The sequence below is a fragment of the Brachyhypopomus gauderio genome, chromosome 4 (genome assembly GCF_052324685.1).
Source record: "Brachyhypopomus gauderio isolate BG-103 chromosome 4, BGAUD_0.2, whole genome shotgun sequence".
NCBI classification, from domain to species: domain Eukaryota; kingdom Metazoa; phylum Chordata; class Actinopteri; order Gymnotiformes; family Hypopomidae; genus Brachyhypopomus; species Brachyhypopomus gauderio.
In genome coordinates this window covers 5,100,855-5,118,767 of record NC_135214.1, presented here as the reverse complement: position 1 = coordinate 5,118,767, position 17,913 = coordinate 5,100,855, and the positions used below count along the sequence as shown (strand labels likewise).

The following is a 17,913-nucleotide window of genomic DNA, read 5'->3' as shown; positions in this document are numbered from 1 at the left end:
TTGTCCAAAATGTCTTGGTATGCTAAAGTATTCAGAGTTCCTTTCACTGGAACTAAGGGGCCAAGCCCAGCTCCTGAAAAACAACCCCACACCATAATCCCCCCTCCACCAAACTTTACACTTTGCACAATGCAGATAGACAAGTACCGTTCTCCTGGCAACTGCCAAACCCAGACTGATCCATCAGATTGCCAGATGGAGAAGTGTGATTATTCACTCCAGAGAACGCGCCTCCACTGCTCTAGAGTCCAGTGGTGGTGTGTTTTACATCACTCCATCCGATGCTTTGAATTGCACTTGGTGAAGGCTTGGATGCAGCTGCTCAACCATGGAAACCCATTCCATGAAGTTCTCTGCACACTGTCCTTGAGCTAATCTGAAGGCCACATTATGTTTGCATGTCTGTAGTGATTGACTCTGCAGAGTTGGCAACCTCTTCACACTATGTGCTTCAGCATCCGCTGACCGCCCTTCATCAGTTTGTGTCCTACCACTTCATGGATGAGTTGCTGTCGTTCTCAAACACTTCCATTTTCTTATAAAACAGCTGACAGTTGACTGTGGAATATTTATTAGAGAGGAAATTTCACAACCTGATTTGTTGCACAGGTGGCATCCCATCACAGTGCTACGCTGGAATTCACTGAGCTCCTGAGCGCGACCCATTTCACAAATGTTTGTAAAAATGTTTGTGCTTAATTTTATACACCTATGGCCATGGAAGTGACTGGAACACCTGGTTTCGATAATTTGGGTCAGCGAATACTTTTGGCAATACAGTGTTCATACAAAATAAGATATTTATAAATGTTACAAGTGTAGTTTACACAATATTGTGTAGAGTGCCAGTTAATTCATCTGCAATTTCCTTCAGAATCAATAAAATGTTATCTCAAGAGATTATGGAGGATAGGCAGTAATGGAATATGTCCATAGAAACTTAATATTGTTCATTATTAATGAGAGTACCGGCAAAGTAAGTTTTTATTAGTCTAGTAGTTTTCATCCTAAGTGTGAACACATCTAATAATTGATATCCAGAATACAAGGGGCCAGCAAGTCATAAACAAAATATATAAACAGATCAAAGATTCAGATTTGCATCTGTGGTTTTTTTGGTAGACATGATGTGTTCACGAAGATCGTCTTTGGCTACTTTGACTTCTAAGACTTGACAACAGATTTATAGACACTTAAAATGACAGAGCATGGTTCTTTGACTATCATCTTATAGTGCTTCTTTCTTTGAGAACTGTAAAAATAATAATGACCCTTTTCAAGTACAAGGCATAAATGATGCTCCTCTAAAAGCATCCTCTGAGGACCTGACGCTGTATGTCACATGCTTGCTCTGAACACAAAGTGGTATAAAAATACTGTAACTTTTCTGAAATGTTGTCATTTTGTGCTTTGAACTGGTGACCATAAAAGAAAGCATACGGCCAGAAAACACAGAAGGAAAAAAAATTACCATTGGATACTTTGCTTAATAGGGAGTTTTTCCTTGCCACCGATGCCTTTGGTTTGTTCATTAGGGATCTGGACCCATACGATTGTAAAGCTGCTTTGTGACAACATGTGTTGTGAAAAGCACTATATAAATAAATTTGACTTAATGAGTAATCTAAATCTAAAAATCTGAAGCCACTGAAGATAAATTCAGGGAACCAACCACCTTTTACTAGCTTGTCTCGCAACTATAGTAAAAGTAAAAAAAAAAAAAAAAAAAAAAAAAACAACAAAACCTAAATTAAACAGAAGGCATAATCTGTTGGAGTGATGAAAATCTATTGTAATTAATTCCAAGACTGAATGTACTGGCAAAGAATATACTGGCTGCAGATATGTGGTGCAGCTCTAATTAAATGTAACGCTGCCAACAAAAACCAAAACATTCAAATGATCATGGTAATTTATTTTAATAATCAATGCTGCATTATGTACAAAGCAAGCAACATTATCCTAAGGCAGAAAAAAAAATCTCAACTGCAGTGGGTCATCAAAATGAATACTACACTACAACACGGTACTTGGGCCTGTACAAAAGGATTAAAAAAGTACACTGCCACTTGTGCTTTGAGTACCACTCACTGTGTAGTCTTCTAATCAGACAAATTTCAAAGTTATGGTGAGCATTTACATTTTTTTCCTGTAGCAGAAGGGCATAATGAAAATCAAATCAGTAGAAAAAAACTGTTCACAAATTTAGACAGTTTGCTATGGTTTATGACTTGCAAATGCATAACCTTCACTAAAACATTCACTCCATCAACCACCATTATCATTTTGCCTAACCAATACTTGCTGTTATAACTCAATATTTAGATCCGATTTGGTTTGTATAAAGCTAAGCATCAGCAGACCATCAACTGAGAACACAATATCTGTACCACTGTTGGAAGTCTCGTAAGTGATGAACACTCAATCATCAGTAATAAAGAGCACACAGAATATAACCAATTGATACTAGTACGGAAATTACTGATTTAATTACTAGAAACTTTCAATCACTTATCTGTTGACTGGCAACTGAGTGCATATTTTGTGTGCACAGCTTTGTTCTGTGGGACCACAATCACAAGTATAAAGCTAAACCTTAGAGACGGCACATGTGTCTTATGGTGGCTGAAGTGTTTGAGGACACTTAAAGCGAACCTTTCTGACTCCCAACAGTTCTATTGATTGGGCATAAGAATCTGTGCACAATTTATCAACAGTAGCGAAAAGAAAGACAAAAGGAGAATTCAGTAAACGCCGCACAAAAAGAACACCTAGGCTACACAACAGACAGTATAGTGTGAAGTTTTTTTTTCTGTAAATATTATGTATTCTTATCTTTTAACCCCTTTCCTAAAATGTTGATGAGTAACTTCACACCTATTATAAACAAAGCACCCGACCACAAACCTCTACTGGGCAAAAACACATACATTTTCAGTCATTTCAAATTACAAGATAAAACAGTACTGTACACCTCTCAAGATCTAAAACCAACAGTGTGCCCTTTTAAAATTCTGTCAGAGATCTAAAAACCAACCTTGAATATGGACTTCTTCAAAAGGCCTGACAAAATGTAGGTCCACTCAGATTTGAGTTTCTAACCAGGTCAAAGCCGTTAGCCTCCAGCACATCAAATATTGGCTAAGCACGTTTACAAGCCAGTTGTTGGTCAGATCGTATAACTTCACACTAAGGAAAATATCATTCATGAAGTATAGCACTTACAATTTTATCATCAAATTTTAATTTCTAAAAATTATTTTTATTTCCAGAAAAAAAGTTAGCAAATAATTGAGTACTTAATAAATGCAGTTTACATTTAATGAGATGATCCATGGGTATGGTTGGGCTAAATTTCTCAAATTGTTAACCTAAAAGACAAACATCAGCTTGAAATAAGTTGCTTCTTTTAACTTTCAAGAGATACTGAAAGTCAAATAATACTTCACTTTGAATCTGACCAAGCAGTACATTTGCTTCACTGTATGAGGAAGCCCCCTACCCCACCTGAAGAAACACAAAATGATCTAGCATCTAGATTTAGTACATCAAGTCCTGAGGCAAGAAGAATCCTGCCTCCTATGGTGGGAGTCACGAAGTGACAATAAAAATGAAAATGTCAAGATGGTTGAAATATTCACTGGAACAAGTTCTGCCTCACAGATGTACAGGCTGTTAGCATCCAGACAACATCATCTCATTTAACCAGGAATTAAGGATTTCCATCAGGGTTAAGGAGGGATACAGTTGATGAAGCACCAGTGGGTTACTGAAAAGGGAATGAGAGAAGGAAAGAGATGTTGAAGCAAGTGTTTATGCCACATCATCTTTTAATTTAAGTACATACGACGCTTTGAATACGAATGACAACTTAAAAACCCTTAGAAAACCTAAGACAACAACTAGTGGGAAATTTACCATATCCAAAAAATTTAGCAGGATACAAAATAGCCTAAAATATTACCTTATTTTACAGTGTATACCAATATACAGGAGTCTAACCAGAGTGCAATCATATTACTCTATGATTGTCTATCTTTGCCAAGGAATTCTTACCCGTTTTCCATCATCTTCATCATCAGACACATGAGGCCTTGCAATGCTCATCTCCTCCTTACTTTCTGCAATCTGTTTACATTTCTAAAATCAGAAAAATAACAAAATTACAAACTGATTGAATACTCTTCATTCGCCGCTATAACCTCAGTTACATTATCAAATCTAGACAGCTTGCAGTTAAAACCCTCTAGAAGACTCAGCAATGCTAATCACTTATCAACCAACTGTGGCAGGCACCCCAAATATCAAAGAAATGACTCTTACCTCCGTCAGCTCCTTGATACTAATGCTGTTAGCCTGCTGTGCCACTTTTCTTTTCACTTCTTCTATGTTAGCCAGATTTGGAGTAGGTGCTGGAGGTGGTTTATTGGTAATGGTGGGGAGCGGAGGCATAGGGGGCATGGCTGCCAAAGCTCCCATGTTAGACAGGGCTGCAGTCATGGTGGCTGCAGTCATGCTAGCCATAGCAGCATTCATAGGCATGTTTGGCATTCCGGGCATGCCAGGTATGCCCATTGGCAGGTTCATGGGCAAGTTGGGAACTGGCAGGGGTAGAGGTAAAGACAGTGGAGCCGGAGTAGGGGTTGGCAAAGGCAACTGAAGGATAGCCTTGGGCTTAAGGCTCTCTGGGATGGGCATGCCTGCTTTAGCGCACATTGCTGCTGCATTAGCCTTAGCTATTTCCAATAGCTGATCTTTATCTGTGTAAAGCAAAAGGGATAATGTAGATCATAATCACGATCATAAGAAAGATTAAATCTGCGTTCATTCCCAAATAGAAATGTGCAGTTACCTAGATCAGTGAGGCGAGGTGGTGTCTTGCTAGAGCTGCGACGAGTTCTTGAGGTGGATCTTCTTTTACGGAGGATGAGAATGGGAGAATGACTTGGCTCACGCTTCCAGCGATCGCGTCGATCAAAAGATCGACCTCGAAAAACAGGTCTCCTCCGGCGTGAAGTAGAACGCGATCTTCTAGATCGTGAAGGACGCACCCTTGACTTTGACCGTGATCGTGACCTCCTCTTCCTGGCTGGTGAACGGGATTTTGACCGTTTACTTTTATCTGGGCTCTTTGATCTTTTCCTTCGAGCAGGAGAGCGTGATTTAGACCGCCTTTTTCGGACAGGTGATCTAGATTTAGATCGTTTCCTTTTGGGGGTTTTGGACTTTGAGCGCTTGGTCCTAGTGCGAGATTTAGACCTTGATTTCCCTCTACGCGTGACTGATCTTGAACGTGATCTCTTTCTACGAACAGGGGACCTCGTTTTTGAACGTTTCCTTAGGCTGTGAGGGGGAGAACTGGACTTTCGCTTCCTTACTGGAGATTTAGATTTGTCCTTACCACTAAGAGATTTTGATTTGGACCGTGCCTTATGGGTGGACGAGACAGACCTGGAGCGCTTCCTATGTACAGGTGACTTGGACTTTCTGTTGGGTTTGGACACTGATTCTTTTGTTGGACTTGGTGAGGGAGATCTTGAATTATCAGACTGCTCATTATCATCTGATCCAGTACTTGCATTCTGAGGTAATGGTTCTGATGAAGAAGACCTTGATCTGGATGTTTTTTGCATTTCTTTGCTTTCCAAGGTGCTCTGTATCTCCATCATGGCATCTTCCTGTTTTGATTCAGGTTCTGATTGTGTTGAGTGTTCACTTGATGTTTTCTGTGGAGATTCGGAAGAGATTGGTTTCCACCCTTTTGTAGGAGCTGTATTGTCTTCCTCAGTGACACTTGTCTGTGGTTGGGGATCGGGTGATGCTTCTTTATAATTACATTCAGAAGTTTTAGAATTCTCCACTGACAATTTTTGTTCTTTGGCAGGAGACAAAGACTTAGACCTGCTCTTAGCTGGAGACTGACTTCTGTCTGATGAAAGTCTTCCTCTTGAATTGGATCTAGATCTGGATGTGTCTCTCTGTGAAACCGATCTTGACCTCTTAGGTTTTTTTGCTCCTTTCCTGAGCTTGGGTGATACAGACTTTGAAAGACGAGATACAGATCTTGATTTTGAACGCTTACTGCGCTTAGGAGATCTTGATTCTGATCTGACCCTTCGTGGAGATTTTGACCTCCTCTGACGAACAGGAGACCTTGATTTGCTACGTCTAGAACGCAGAGGGGAAGGAGATCTAGTTCGCCTTCTTGGTGTTCTAGACCTCGACCTGTTTTTACGAACGGACCTCGATCTAGATCGTCTATTTCTTTTCATTCTAGATCTAGATCGCCTGAGAATCACAATGGACCTTGAGCGGGTTCGTCTTACTCTCCTAACAGACCTTGACCGAGACCGTCTTGTACGGGACACTGGTGTCCTTTTACGAGACCGTGATCGTGAGCGCCTGCCTCTCCGAATAGATCTAGAACGTGATCTTGAGGCACGGTTCTTTCGCCGAGAAACGGATCGTCTTGACCTTGATCTTGAACGGCGTACCCTTACTACAGATCTAGACCTTGATCGACGGCCGCGTCGGGGAGACCTAGTCCTAGATCTTCTGGTCCTGTTACGTGACCTGGAGTCAGAGCGACGTCTTCTTTTTCCAGACCTTGACGGGGACCTCGATTTACGCCTTGGTGCCCTGACGGATCTAGACCGAGATCTACGTTTTTCAGATGGAGACTTTGATGCCCTTTTTTGTGTTTTACTCTTCTTCTTCGAGCTAGAAACAGACCTCTCTCTTGATAATGACTTATCTTTTTGCTGAACCGACACTCCTGATTGCTTTGGAGTTCTAGAACGACTATGGCTCGACTTAGTCACTTTATTTCCAGAATGTGATCGTGATCTTGATCTAGAAACAGACTCTTCTGCTGCATCTCCCTTTCCTCTCTTTTCCCGATTTGTTTCCTTTTGGCTGACTTGATCTTTGTGCACATTCTCCTGCTTGGGGATAATATCAGGGAGTTCTTGAGCTTTGCCAAAACCCCCACTTTTCCCAAAATTCTCCAACTGTGTCTGGTTTTCACCATGTTCTTCGGTGTTTACATCTTGAGAATGCGCATTCTGAGGAGACTCTTCTTTCTTCCATGATGGTTTTATATGCTGCTCTTCAACATGCTCAGATTGACTAGTTACATCTCCCTTTTTTTCATCTGGTTGAGATACATTATCTTTATACCTGTCATTTGAGATTATCGTTGCAGCCACAGCTGGTTTCTTGTCCAGGTTAGGGGGATTTGTCTGCGGTGCCTGCTGAGTCTTTGATTCAGATTCTGACTCCGACCCTGACTCTGACGTACTCACTGATTGAGAATGAGAAGAATTTCTCTCATGTTTTTCTCCTTCCTTGCGCTTCTTTTTCTTCTTCTTTTTCCCCCCATGATGCTTTGTTTTTCTGACTTTGACATCATCATCATCATGACCTTCTGTCAACAAATTATAGCATTATGATTTTGTCAAATTATCCCGAGTGAACAAACTTCAGTGACCCAGGCACATTAATCAAGAAATAACAATTATAAGTAAATAAATAAAAACACTGACCTGGGACAGAATTTTTTGTGGTTGCTTTATCCTCATTTTGATCACTAGTCTCAAAGCTGGAAGGGCCTTCTTTCTTCATACTATATAAAATTACACAGACATTATTTTATTAAAAGTATTTCTTCTAAACAAAAGCACAAGGCCAGAAAAAACCTCTTTATTTCAGACTCGCAGGCGAAGCCCTACCTCAGTTTTGTTTGATTCTCTCCATCTGACTCAACTCCAGATTCAGAGCTGCTCTCCCTGTCTCCCTTCTTCTTCTTACGCTTCTTCTTGCTTTTGTGCTTTTTGTGCTTCTTATTTTTCTTTCGTGGTGTCTCACCACCATCTCGGAGAGCAATTTCTTCACACGGAGCAGTCTCAGATGGATCAATACCTTCTGGTGGTGGGAGAGGATGATGCAGTTACATCCTTTTTAGAACTTGTACTCAAGGCTCAAAAAATTACCTGTAAATTCTCTGAATGCTTATGTTTAATTCATTTATAAAATGGTTATATAACTAGGAAGCTTGCTAGCTAAAACGTCAACATGTGAAAAGAATAATTCAATACAGTGATGTTCAAAACCAGCATATTTTCATAATGTGTCACAGGTTAGCACTTGTCTATCAGCTTCATGATTTGTTTTATGTGCTGCTGCCAAATAAAATTTATATTTCTGGTCAGATGTGATATGTAGGAAGACCAAAGAATTTAAAAGGCCCCATAACTGTAGCACATAAACAGATTTTTATTTTGTCTCAAAACAACCTGATTTGATAATCATATCTATGATATTTTGAGTGATTTGTCAAATTACTGAACATCAGTAAAAAAAAAATTCAGGTATACGACATACCAACACTGGTGTTCTTGGCACATTCCATTTCCTCAACTCCACAGCAGACCTCTGAAGATCTTAGTGGAAACTGGGTATTATTTAAACTGACTGAGCAAAATTGAAGATGCTGATGAGACCCTCACTGTTCACTCTATAAAAAAAGAGCCAGTCACAAGGATATAACATTTTAAACAAATATACATTTTATACAACTGTATCACAAATGTATTCATGTCAAGTGTTTGAACATAAAGTTCCAAATATTTACATCTATGGTTCTTAATTCCAGACCAAAATACTGCCCACTTTTGTTTCTTCTCTAATCCAACAGGCTGTTCTTAAAAACAATCTTTAAGACAGCAACAAAAATAGCCTATATGTAGCTGTGCATTTTTTTGTTTGTTTTTTATGTGCATGCTTACATATCTCCAAAACACTAGATTTAAAAGACACACATATACACAAACGCATTATTTATATATAGCTCACCCACACACCTGCACAACATGACACAGGCTTACTAAGCGCTGTGTATATGGGACATGGACCACTTATCATAGTTGGCGGCACAGTGCATAAGCAAGTCCTGCTACCCACGTTTCATTCGGTTTAAAGAAGAAAAGCCGTTCACATATTTTCCCCAACCTGGAATGATTTCGGTAAATGCGACGGGGGGGGGGGGGGGGTTAAATGCATTAAAGTTAATACATTTGTTAAATACTCGAGCAACTAAACTAACGTCAACACACCAAGTTTACTAGGTCAGCCGAACCAAAGCAGTTGCATTGGCCACCCGAGGCCACGGGATAGCGCAGCGCACACCACAAACAACTCCCGCCAAGGCTCTGCACCACGTTGGCTGTTGAGCCGTCAGCGGGAAACGTCCCGTTAACCAACATTTATTTGGGGGAAATCAGAAATCAAATGTTTGCGAGCGACCGCGTACGAACACATAAGAACAAAAAAAAACCATTCACACGAGATCACAACTTTAAGGTCGGCGGTGTCGCCGCTCGCGCCACAGCCGTGTAGCCGCCGCTCGCGCTGGTCCTCACAAAGATGCTTCTAGAAGCTCGCTGAGGTAGCGGCTACATCACAGCCGTGTCGCTGGCAATGAAACTGAATCACCAGGAAACCAATTAGGTTAACACGCAAAAAAGTGAATATAATGTCTAGCTAGACGACACTAAAAGCAAACGACGCGTTTCATGCGACAAATATGTAGGTCAGCGGCGTCGAGGTGACAAAGAAAAAAAAGCAGCGCCTCAGCTACGGCTAACACGACGAACGGCGGTTAGCTGGGCTGCTAATTTTGATGACCCCCCCTCCTCCTCAATTAACCTGACGAGCGAGGCCGCTATTTATACATTATTATATACATTTATACATTATTATATACATTTATACATTATTTAATGTAACGTATTGAACGGACTATAATGGGTTTAATTAATTCATTAGTGTTATGTTTTCCGTTTTGTTCCAGCAGCAGCCGTGTAGGCCCCACGCGCGCGCGCTGCTAGGCTAGTCGGCTAGCGGGGCAGCTAACCGCTAACGGGACCAACGCGGGGCTGCGGCGGCGTTACAACCCGCCAGGCTTAAGGCCCGTCCGTCCATCCGGCGGCTGGAACGGGGGTTATTCGACGATGCGACTAAAATAATAATAAAAAAAACACCGAGGCAATATCGATGAGGAAATTAACATTAAAAAATGTAATTAATTTTTCTTTGGGAGAAATGAAGCTGCCCAAACGGAGCATCTCGCTAGCCGACTAGCACTCAAAGGCGGGCTCGTACGACCACCTCACCCGCTACTGGCGCTTCCTGCCCGGGCAGCTAGCTAACACGCTAAGCTAATCACACTGTCGCTTGTTACGGAGCTATGCGATATATGTTTTTTGTGTCAAACCGCAGCGTGTTTAAGCGCATTTAAGAGCGGTGGAGGCCACTGGAGATAGCAGTCGCGACAGATGCGAGGTAAACGTACTAACCTGATCTAGATGTGATTACCAGGAATGATCATCAGTTACGAAACCACGGGAAAACTTGCTCGATGATGGTCGCCATGACATTCTACAACGAGTAAGTCCTCCAGTATCCCAGAAGCACGAGGAAACTCTGCAATACCGTCCGTCGCCTCCTACGTCCATCCAAAGGCCTGTACTGCCCCCTACTGTGTAACATTGTAAAATTACAACAATTAAAAGTAATTCGAGCACCCATAATGGGTTCGTTATACATATAAAACTTCGGGATATGTGCACATCTTCAGACGTCTTTATGCAAATACAGGACCATCCCGTTGAGTGATGCTGTAATTCCTTGTATTTCGAATGACTTCAGACCTATGTGTGCACTGCACATGTAACATGTAGGCCTACATCAGGCAAGAAAAGTAATATCCCATTCAGGCTGTCAAAGCTATGTGTTTGCGAATGCATACATCTGCATTTCAAGATGAATAAAGCTCGCTGTTCTCGGCAGCAATATGTATATTGCTGTCTTGATTATTTAAGGCTAGGTTGTGTAAACATTTGCATGTTCATTTTCATTGTCATGCATTATGAATGAGACACATGCCTTCTCAACCTTTTAGAAAACAAAAAAGTTCACGACACAGTCTAACCTAATCATCAAGATTAAAATGAGCTACTGCAACATCTGTCAAAATATATTTAATTTTTACACCAACTTAAACGAATGAAAACCTTTGTTTGTGCCACCAGGTAAGTAAGAGGTAATACAAATAATATAACCAAAGGAAACACGAAGCTAATCCAGCAGGGGGCAGCTGGAGATCACAGTGTCTGCCATGTTAAGGCTTAACGTGGCATAATGTCTTACACTACCATCTATCCTGCTCCTTGTCAAACTAGCCTTGTAGACATTGAGGAGAATTTCTCTCTTCGGCTTAATTTAACATTTATCAGACACTCATATCCAGAACGACTTACACTTTTCAACCATGTTACACAGATAGGAAAGTGCTAGGCCAAAACACCCTTACAGGTATAGGGCACATAGCGTTATCCACTGTTATCTACTTCACTACCAACTGATAAACTGAGTTATTAATACTTAGCTAACCTCATGTATTAAATGCAAGACAGATTAAAGTATATAATATTGGTATCAATTATATAATTAATCTCAAATATTTCGCTCCACTGTTGTAGCTTTTGAAAAACATAAGCACATAATGATGTTTGCCTCAGGACCTATTTTGGGAACAAACAGGCTACTCAATCTTTGATATGAAGCCCATCCCCTTCCACACACTTACACAATAACATGCACAGTGGAATTCCTGTGATGGTGGCTGCTGGCATTTGCACTCATGTGCTTGTAGTGAATAGAACTACAAAATAAGTAAGTCAGTGAAGGTGCATGTGGTAGTTCTAACAGAACGTCTGGATGAAATTTTGATTATGTGTGGTTTTAATACCATATTTAAAAAGTCCATGAGATACTCATCTCTCTAATACGAATATGGGTGGAGAATTCATACTGTATTTATATATATATATATATATATATATATATATATATATATATATATATATATATATATATATATATATATATATATACATAACGTATAGTATTTAGGTGTATATGTATTTTTTACTAAATTATTTAATAAATGAATAGCTACAAACACATATATGAGAGAGATTAAAAATAGTGTTGAAGAACACAATGTTTCCAGAGAAACTGTGTTATGCTGTAACATTTGTCTTAAGTATATTGTCCTTGTTTTGTCAGTAAATGTCACATAGTTGTAAAAAAGGTCCATGAGTAGTTTATAATTTAGTTATGTGCATTTATATGAGTGGTCCAAAATGTAATCTGGGCTTCGTCTGTGTCACAGCAATGAGTAAAGGGACTCTTATGCACACAGATGTCATTGTCACTGTAAGAAAAAGTGCAAACCTATTCTAATAATTCTGTCTACTGTTAACTATGGGAGAAATAAGACCGCTCAATATGAAGGTATGGGTCTGTTGCACTATTGTATTGAATTGGGAGCTATTGCAGCTGTAGATTTGACTGTATATCTTGGCAATAAGCAGTCTCTACAGTCATGAGTGAGGAAGGACAGATGATTTAACGCTTATAATTTTAATGCGTTCGCCAATAAATCGCCATGCATTACATCTCAATCAACGGTACTGTGGTTAGTCTTTGCCAAATAATTTGTTTCACTTTGAACTGGTATACCTGTGCCTTTTAAATCATTTCTCTGGGGTATTGGTGGGAATTCCTTAAAATGGGAAGCACTATTGATTATTCCTTCTTTAGCTATAGCTTCCACAATTTTTTTTATTATTGGCAGGACTGTCGGAACTGATTGTTTATAAATCAGAGCATCATATTTCATCATATATAATACATTTAGGATAGATCTATTTCTAAAAATATCCACACATGTTTTGCACGTGATATTATCCAGCTAGACTTTATGTACTAAGACTAAGAACTTTTTGTGGATGAATTGAGGATTCAGAACTCTTACTCTATATTTATACTAGTGAAGTTAATGTCGGCTTTGCTGTTGTGCTCTGTGGTGAGTACATGTCATAAATTCAGGTGAAGAAGCAATCATATCTGACAAATCTTTTTGTCACAGAAAGAGTCAAACAACTACCTTGGTTAATTCACCTGAAGTTAAGTTAGCCTGTAGCTGTAACTGAAGTTTTGGTATTGGGTCTAAAACATGTTTGACATTTGGACTGGATGTTTTGGCCTACAATGACATTTCTTTGACTTTTTTGGTGTATTCCTGCGAATGGGTGAGGGCACTGCTACTGCAGGTCTCCACAGTACGCCTCTGAAGCTTCTGACGTTGGGCCTTGATGGCTGGTTTCAGCACGAAAACATCACATCCAGTCTGGTGATGGTGAAGGATATGTTTGTTCCACAGATGCATATGCATATGCAGAAGGACGTGTTTTTAACCAAATTACAGAAATTTCCTTTAACAGAATTACATAACATTTTACATAATACATAATATTTGGAAAATAAAATACTTATACACATTAGTCTTTGATTCCTTGAACAGAATTTGGCACACTCAAACTATGCAAGACATACAGAGAGATTCTTTGTATTTTATTTTATGACTGTGTGGAAATATTCTGTCTCTGTTCTTCACATCCTTTTATTCGGAAGGATCTCATACTTCTTGTTTGTTAGGAAGCCCTGACAGAGTTAAATAGATTATACTGACGAGCTTCAATCTGTTGTTCTATGCCGCGTGCTCCACAGTGGCACGGCCCCTCATCATTCCGGACGTCCGTGCAAGAAGCGGCGGTTCTGCACGTGGCTTTGTTTAAGTTTGTTGTTGTTTATAGCCTTCGCTTCGTCTTCGCCTATGCCACGCCTTCATCAGGTGACGTGTATTTCCCATCAGTGGTCACACCATCTGGGGTTATGATGTTATTATGTTGTTCCCTATTTCATTTAAGCTCTGTTTAGGATCATGGCCGGTGTCGCTGTATGTTACGTTGGCTTATTTCGTTGTACTTGGTGCACATTCACGTACTGCTTCGTTGTCGTTAAACACTTCGGTTGAATGCTCGCCTGCATGTTTCTTTTGTGTGCGTTCTTTACATTTGACACAACGTATATGTAACTTCACTGAAAAGTTACATTTATGCGTCGCATCCACTTTGATCCATAATGTGTGCACAGAGATGACTTCCGCAGCCATATAAAAGTGCACAGCACAGATTTCAATGTCTAGTAATATCTTCAAAACCAAAAAAATGATGTGGTTTAATGATAGTTTATATACGACTCAAGGTCAATAACAGAGTAATTCCGTATAATATTTAGATTTAGAACATTTAGGCTTTCTCTACCCCTCTTTTCTCTCCTTCTCTTTTCTCTCCTCTCCTGTATGGTCCACCTAACCCCAATTATTTTTTATCACTATTGTACTGTATTATACTTATGTGACGGGCAGTGTGAGCAACTAAAAAAGGAAGCGATCACGCCAAGTCTCAGGGAAAGAGGATGGTTTAATAGAAAGTGCGCAAACCAAATACCCGTGACATAGATCCAGATTAAGGAAATAATAACCAGCAGTCAACTGGTACAAAGACAAGACATATATAGACGAACAAATGACCCTCAGGTGAGACGGATCACGGGTCCCGCCCACCTGAAGGACGAACATCACGTGACCAAAAACAGGACATCTGCTGCTGTAAACGGGGGCGACCAGCAGGGGGCCCCCCCACAACGTGACAGACCCCCCCACCAAAGCCGCACTCCCCTCCGGATGTGCGGCTTACAGCGGCAGCACACAAAACACAACAAAGGGGCGGAAGGGCGGGGACAAGACAGGGACCGGTTCCCTGCCGTCCTGAGCTGAAAACATAAAAAGACAGACAGGTTAGCTCGCCTCCTGGGCGGGACCCTGGACCGACTGGGCCGTCAACAAGACGATAACCACGCCCTGGTCGGTCACAGGGCCCTCGCGCCCTAACCGGCCATTAGGCCGCTTAAGCCCCACCGCTGAGTGCGGACCGGGAGCACATGGCCCAACGAACGTCACAGGTGTGGATGTGTGCAGGCCGCCACACTGGGGTGCGGCCACGGCTTCTACCAACCACCTCCCGAACCTACCTCCTCGCTCGGAGCTGACCCCTGCCCTTTTCGCTAGGGGTCACCCCAGACTCCTGGGGAGTGAACCCCTCCTGGGGCCCCTCATCTCAAGGTGGACTCCTCCACCCAACCCAAGGGCCCTGGCAATCCGCATCAGGGACACGCTGGTCACCCCGAGCTCGAAGGGGAGGGTCTCCTCCTGGAGACCCCACTAGGTCCGGGAGTGCCGCAGTCCACCACCAGGAGCGACCTGCAACACATCACACACACACGCACACAGACAACACATAACACAAAACGCGCACTGCTCTGATCACTGACCCCCCCTTTTACCCAGGGGGGAAGGGACCCCTTCTTAGCATGAGGAGACACCCTGTCCATACACCCCAGGCATCCTCAGCCTACAAAGGGGTACAGGGGCTCCTCCCTGCTCAGGGGTCCCTCCCAAAGGTCAGGTCTCCTGATGGAGCAGTGCCTTCTGAGCCACTTGCCGTGGCTCAGGAACCCCATAGCTCCCCCCCAAAAACATATTTAGAGGGGGCCCCTCCGGGGAACAACAAAACAAAAAACACAGACACAACATATAACACACACGCACCTAGGATGAGGTGGCACGGGACCTCAAATGGGCCCCTCCCCACACACAGTGAAGAGGGGTGCAAGAAAGGAATTACATAAAACAAAGCACGCTACACTCTAGGACAAAACGAACACGCAAAGACAGAGAACACAAACAAACGGACAGGACCCACCGATGCGCGCGCTCTGTAGAGCGCGACGCACCTACTCCAGCTCTCTCTCTCTCACCATGTTCACCATGGGATCCGCAGATCTTTGGAGAGAGAGAGAGCTATCCACGAGCGGCTTACGCGTCACGCCCACAGCGACGCGTCTCCCTGTCTCGCAGTCGCTCACCCCCGTCACCACGGAATATCGGGTGAGCGAGGCGAAAGGAGCAGAGAGATTCGCGTCTCACGCGTTCTAGCGCGCAGCATGCATCGGTGGACCCGTCTACATACACACACAAACACCACCAGCGAAACACACACACACACCCACACACTCGCTCACGTCCGCGTCGTTATTAAAACAACACAACGTACACACACACACACATACAGACGATAACGAACAACGGACGTGCGCAATGTGAGGCACCGGTAGTTTCGCTGGGCGAGAGCGGAGCCTACTGGTCCCCAGCTCTAGTCACCGCCGTGTGATTTAACGTGTCTTACACAAACAACATTTAAACACGGCGGGACGAGTGGGGACAGACTCAACACTCTCTCGGACAAAACACGACAAACACACAGCACGTAGACAAACACTTACCACGAGACATGACCACGAAGGAAGGAGAAAGCAAAGGAGACTGGCGGCTTCCGAAAGGTGGCTGGTTATTCTGTGACGGGCAGTGTGAGCAACTAAAAAAGGAAGCGATCACGCCAAGTCTCAGGGAAAGAGGATGGTTTAATAGAAAGTGCGCAAACCAAATACCCGTGACATAGATCCAGATTAAGGAAATAATAACCAGCAGTCAACTGGTACAAAGACAAGACATATATAGACGAACAAACGACCCTCAGGTGAGACGGATCACGGGTCCCGCCCACCTGAAGGACGAACATCACGTGACCAAAAACAGGACATCTGCCGCTGTAAACGGGGGCGACCGGCAGGGGGCCCCCCCACAACGTGACAACTTACATACGTGATCCTTACAATAAAAACAAAGTTGTCCTCCAAAGATGGGGGGATGGGGTGGGGGGAGGGATGGAGGTGGGCCAAAAAAATGATAACAAATAATTGTCAATATAAAAGCATGTTTTAATCATTGTTATTAAATAATTTTCAAAATACACATACAAAAACATGGCAACAGATGTTGTTGCATAGAAACTCATATTTTTCATCTCCCATAGTAAACTGTTAGCTTCCATAAAATCTGATAAGGGACGCAAACATATTTGTGAAGAATGGCGACATGACGACCTGTTGAATTGAAGTTTGTCTCTTCATGATTAGTCCCAGTGAGAGACCGGCCACCTCAGAGAGGCTTACATGTACAATGACGTAAAAGCGCTAAAGATGACAGATGATGACCTTTTAGTCACTTTGACAGCTAATGTAAGATGCTATTTCTATTATTCTTTTCTTTGAATAATAACTGAACCGATCTCAGTGTCATTATTTGACCAAGCATGAGACAAAGAGCAGAGTAATCTGTTGCCAATTAATAAAAGAAGTATATTTCATTTGAATCCATAAGAAACGCAGTGCTGTTTCGCACACACTCTCCTCTCCGCACACGGACTGTCTTGTTCCTCACGGGTTGGACGTGTCAGGTCCAGAACAGCATTAGCGGGACCGCATATTTAGTGTAACACTAGCGCGTCGGTGGGTGCGGAACATGGACCGTGGTGATCTACAACAGCTTGGTGGACATTTAATCCAGACAGGTTCTGAGCGATAGCTCCACGTTATATTGGGTTACCCGTGTCCTCGGCGGAGAAGTTGCAATTAAGCCATGTAAAGAGAGAGAGGCGATGTGGGCTCTGTCGGAAGGGCGACGGGTTAACGGTGTATCATTACTGATCACTGCAATGGTGAGACCACTTCCGGCAATCACAGCTCTAATTAAAAATGACATCCAGGATATTATAACTTATTAAAAGCCATTAGTCCCGTCCGTTTTTAATGCGGAAGAGTTACTGTTACATGTAGACAGATGGAGGTGCTGTGTTACACTGATTGACCGCCATTTTCGCCATTTGTGCGAAGGGAGGTGGGTGGGGTTGGGTGTCGTGAGGGGTGGGGGGCTAAATCTGAATCTAACAAACAACAAAACAAACCACGCTATACTTTATTATTTTGTTTTGCACAGTCGGGCACGTATTCACTCAACATTTGCATGCATCTGAACAGATGATGAAT

At 42.2% G+C, this 17,913-nt stretch overlaps 1 protein-coding gene and 1 long non-coding RNA gene across 6 annotated transcripts in view; one reads left to right on the top strand and one right to left on the bottom strand.

The window, feature by feature from the left end:
- Positions 1–17,913, top strand: part of LOC143511946 (uncharacterized) — a 36,083-nt gene that overhangs the window by 3,537 nt on the left and 14,633 nt on the right. The window lies entirely within an intron of this gene.
- On the bottom strand, positions 1,904–10,505 carry sona (SON DNA and RNA binding protein a). Of its 5 annotated transcripts, XM_077001711.1 has the most exons (9): positions 9,114–9,742; positions 8,862–9,009; positions 8,383–8,515; positions 7,731–7,923; positions 7,545–7,624; positions 4,853–7,426; positions 4,324–4,760; positions 4,057–4,140; positions 1,904–3,769 (listed from the first exon to the last, which is right to left on the bottom strand). In XM_077001711.1, exons 3-9 carry the CDS (start codon positions 8,408–8,410, stop codon positions 3,767–3,769), a joined length of 3,399 nt encoding a protein of 1,132 aa, XP_076857826.1. In that variant the 5' UTR covers positions 8,411–8,515; positions 8,862–9,009; positions 9,114–9,742; the 3' UTR covers positions 1,904–3,766. The 5 variants fall into 5 exon arrangements, with proteins under 5 accessions (XP_076857826.1, XP_076857824.1, XP_076857827.1 ...); XM_077001709.1 differs by lacking the exons at positions 8,862–9,009; positions 9,114–9,742 and adding an exon at positions 10,356–10,505; XM_077001712.1 differs by lacking the exons at positions 8,862–9,009; positions 9,114–9,742 and adding an exon at positions 10,356–10,505 and having other exon boundaries at positions 4,853–7,423.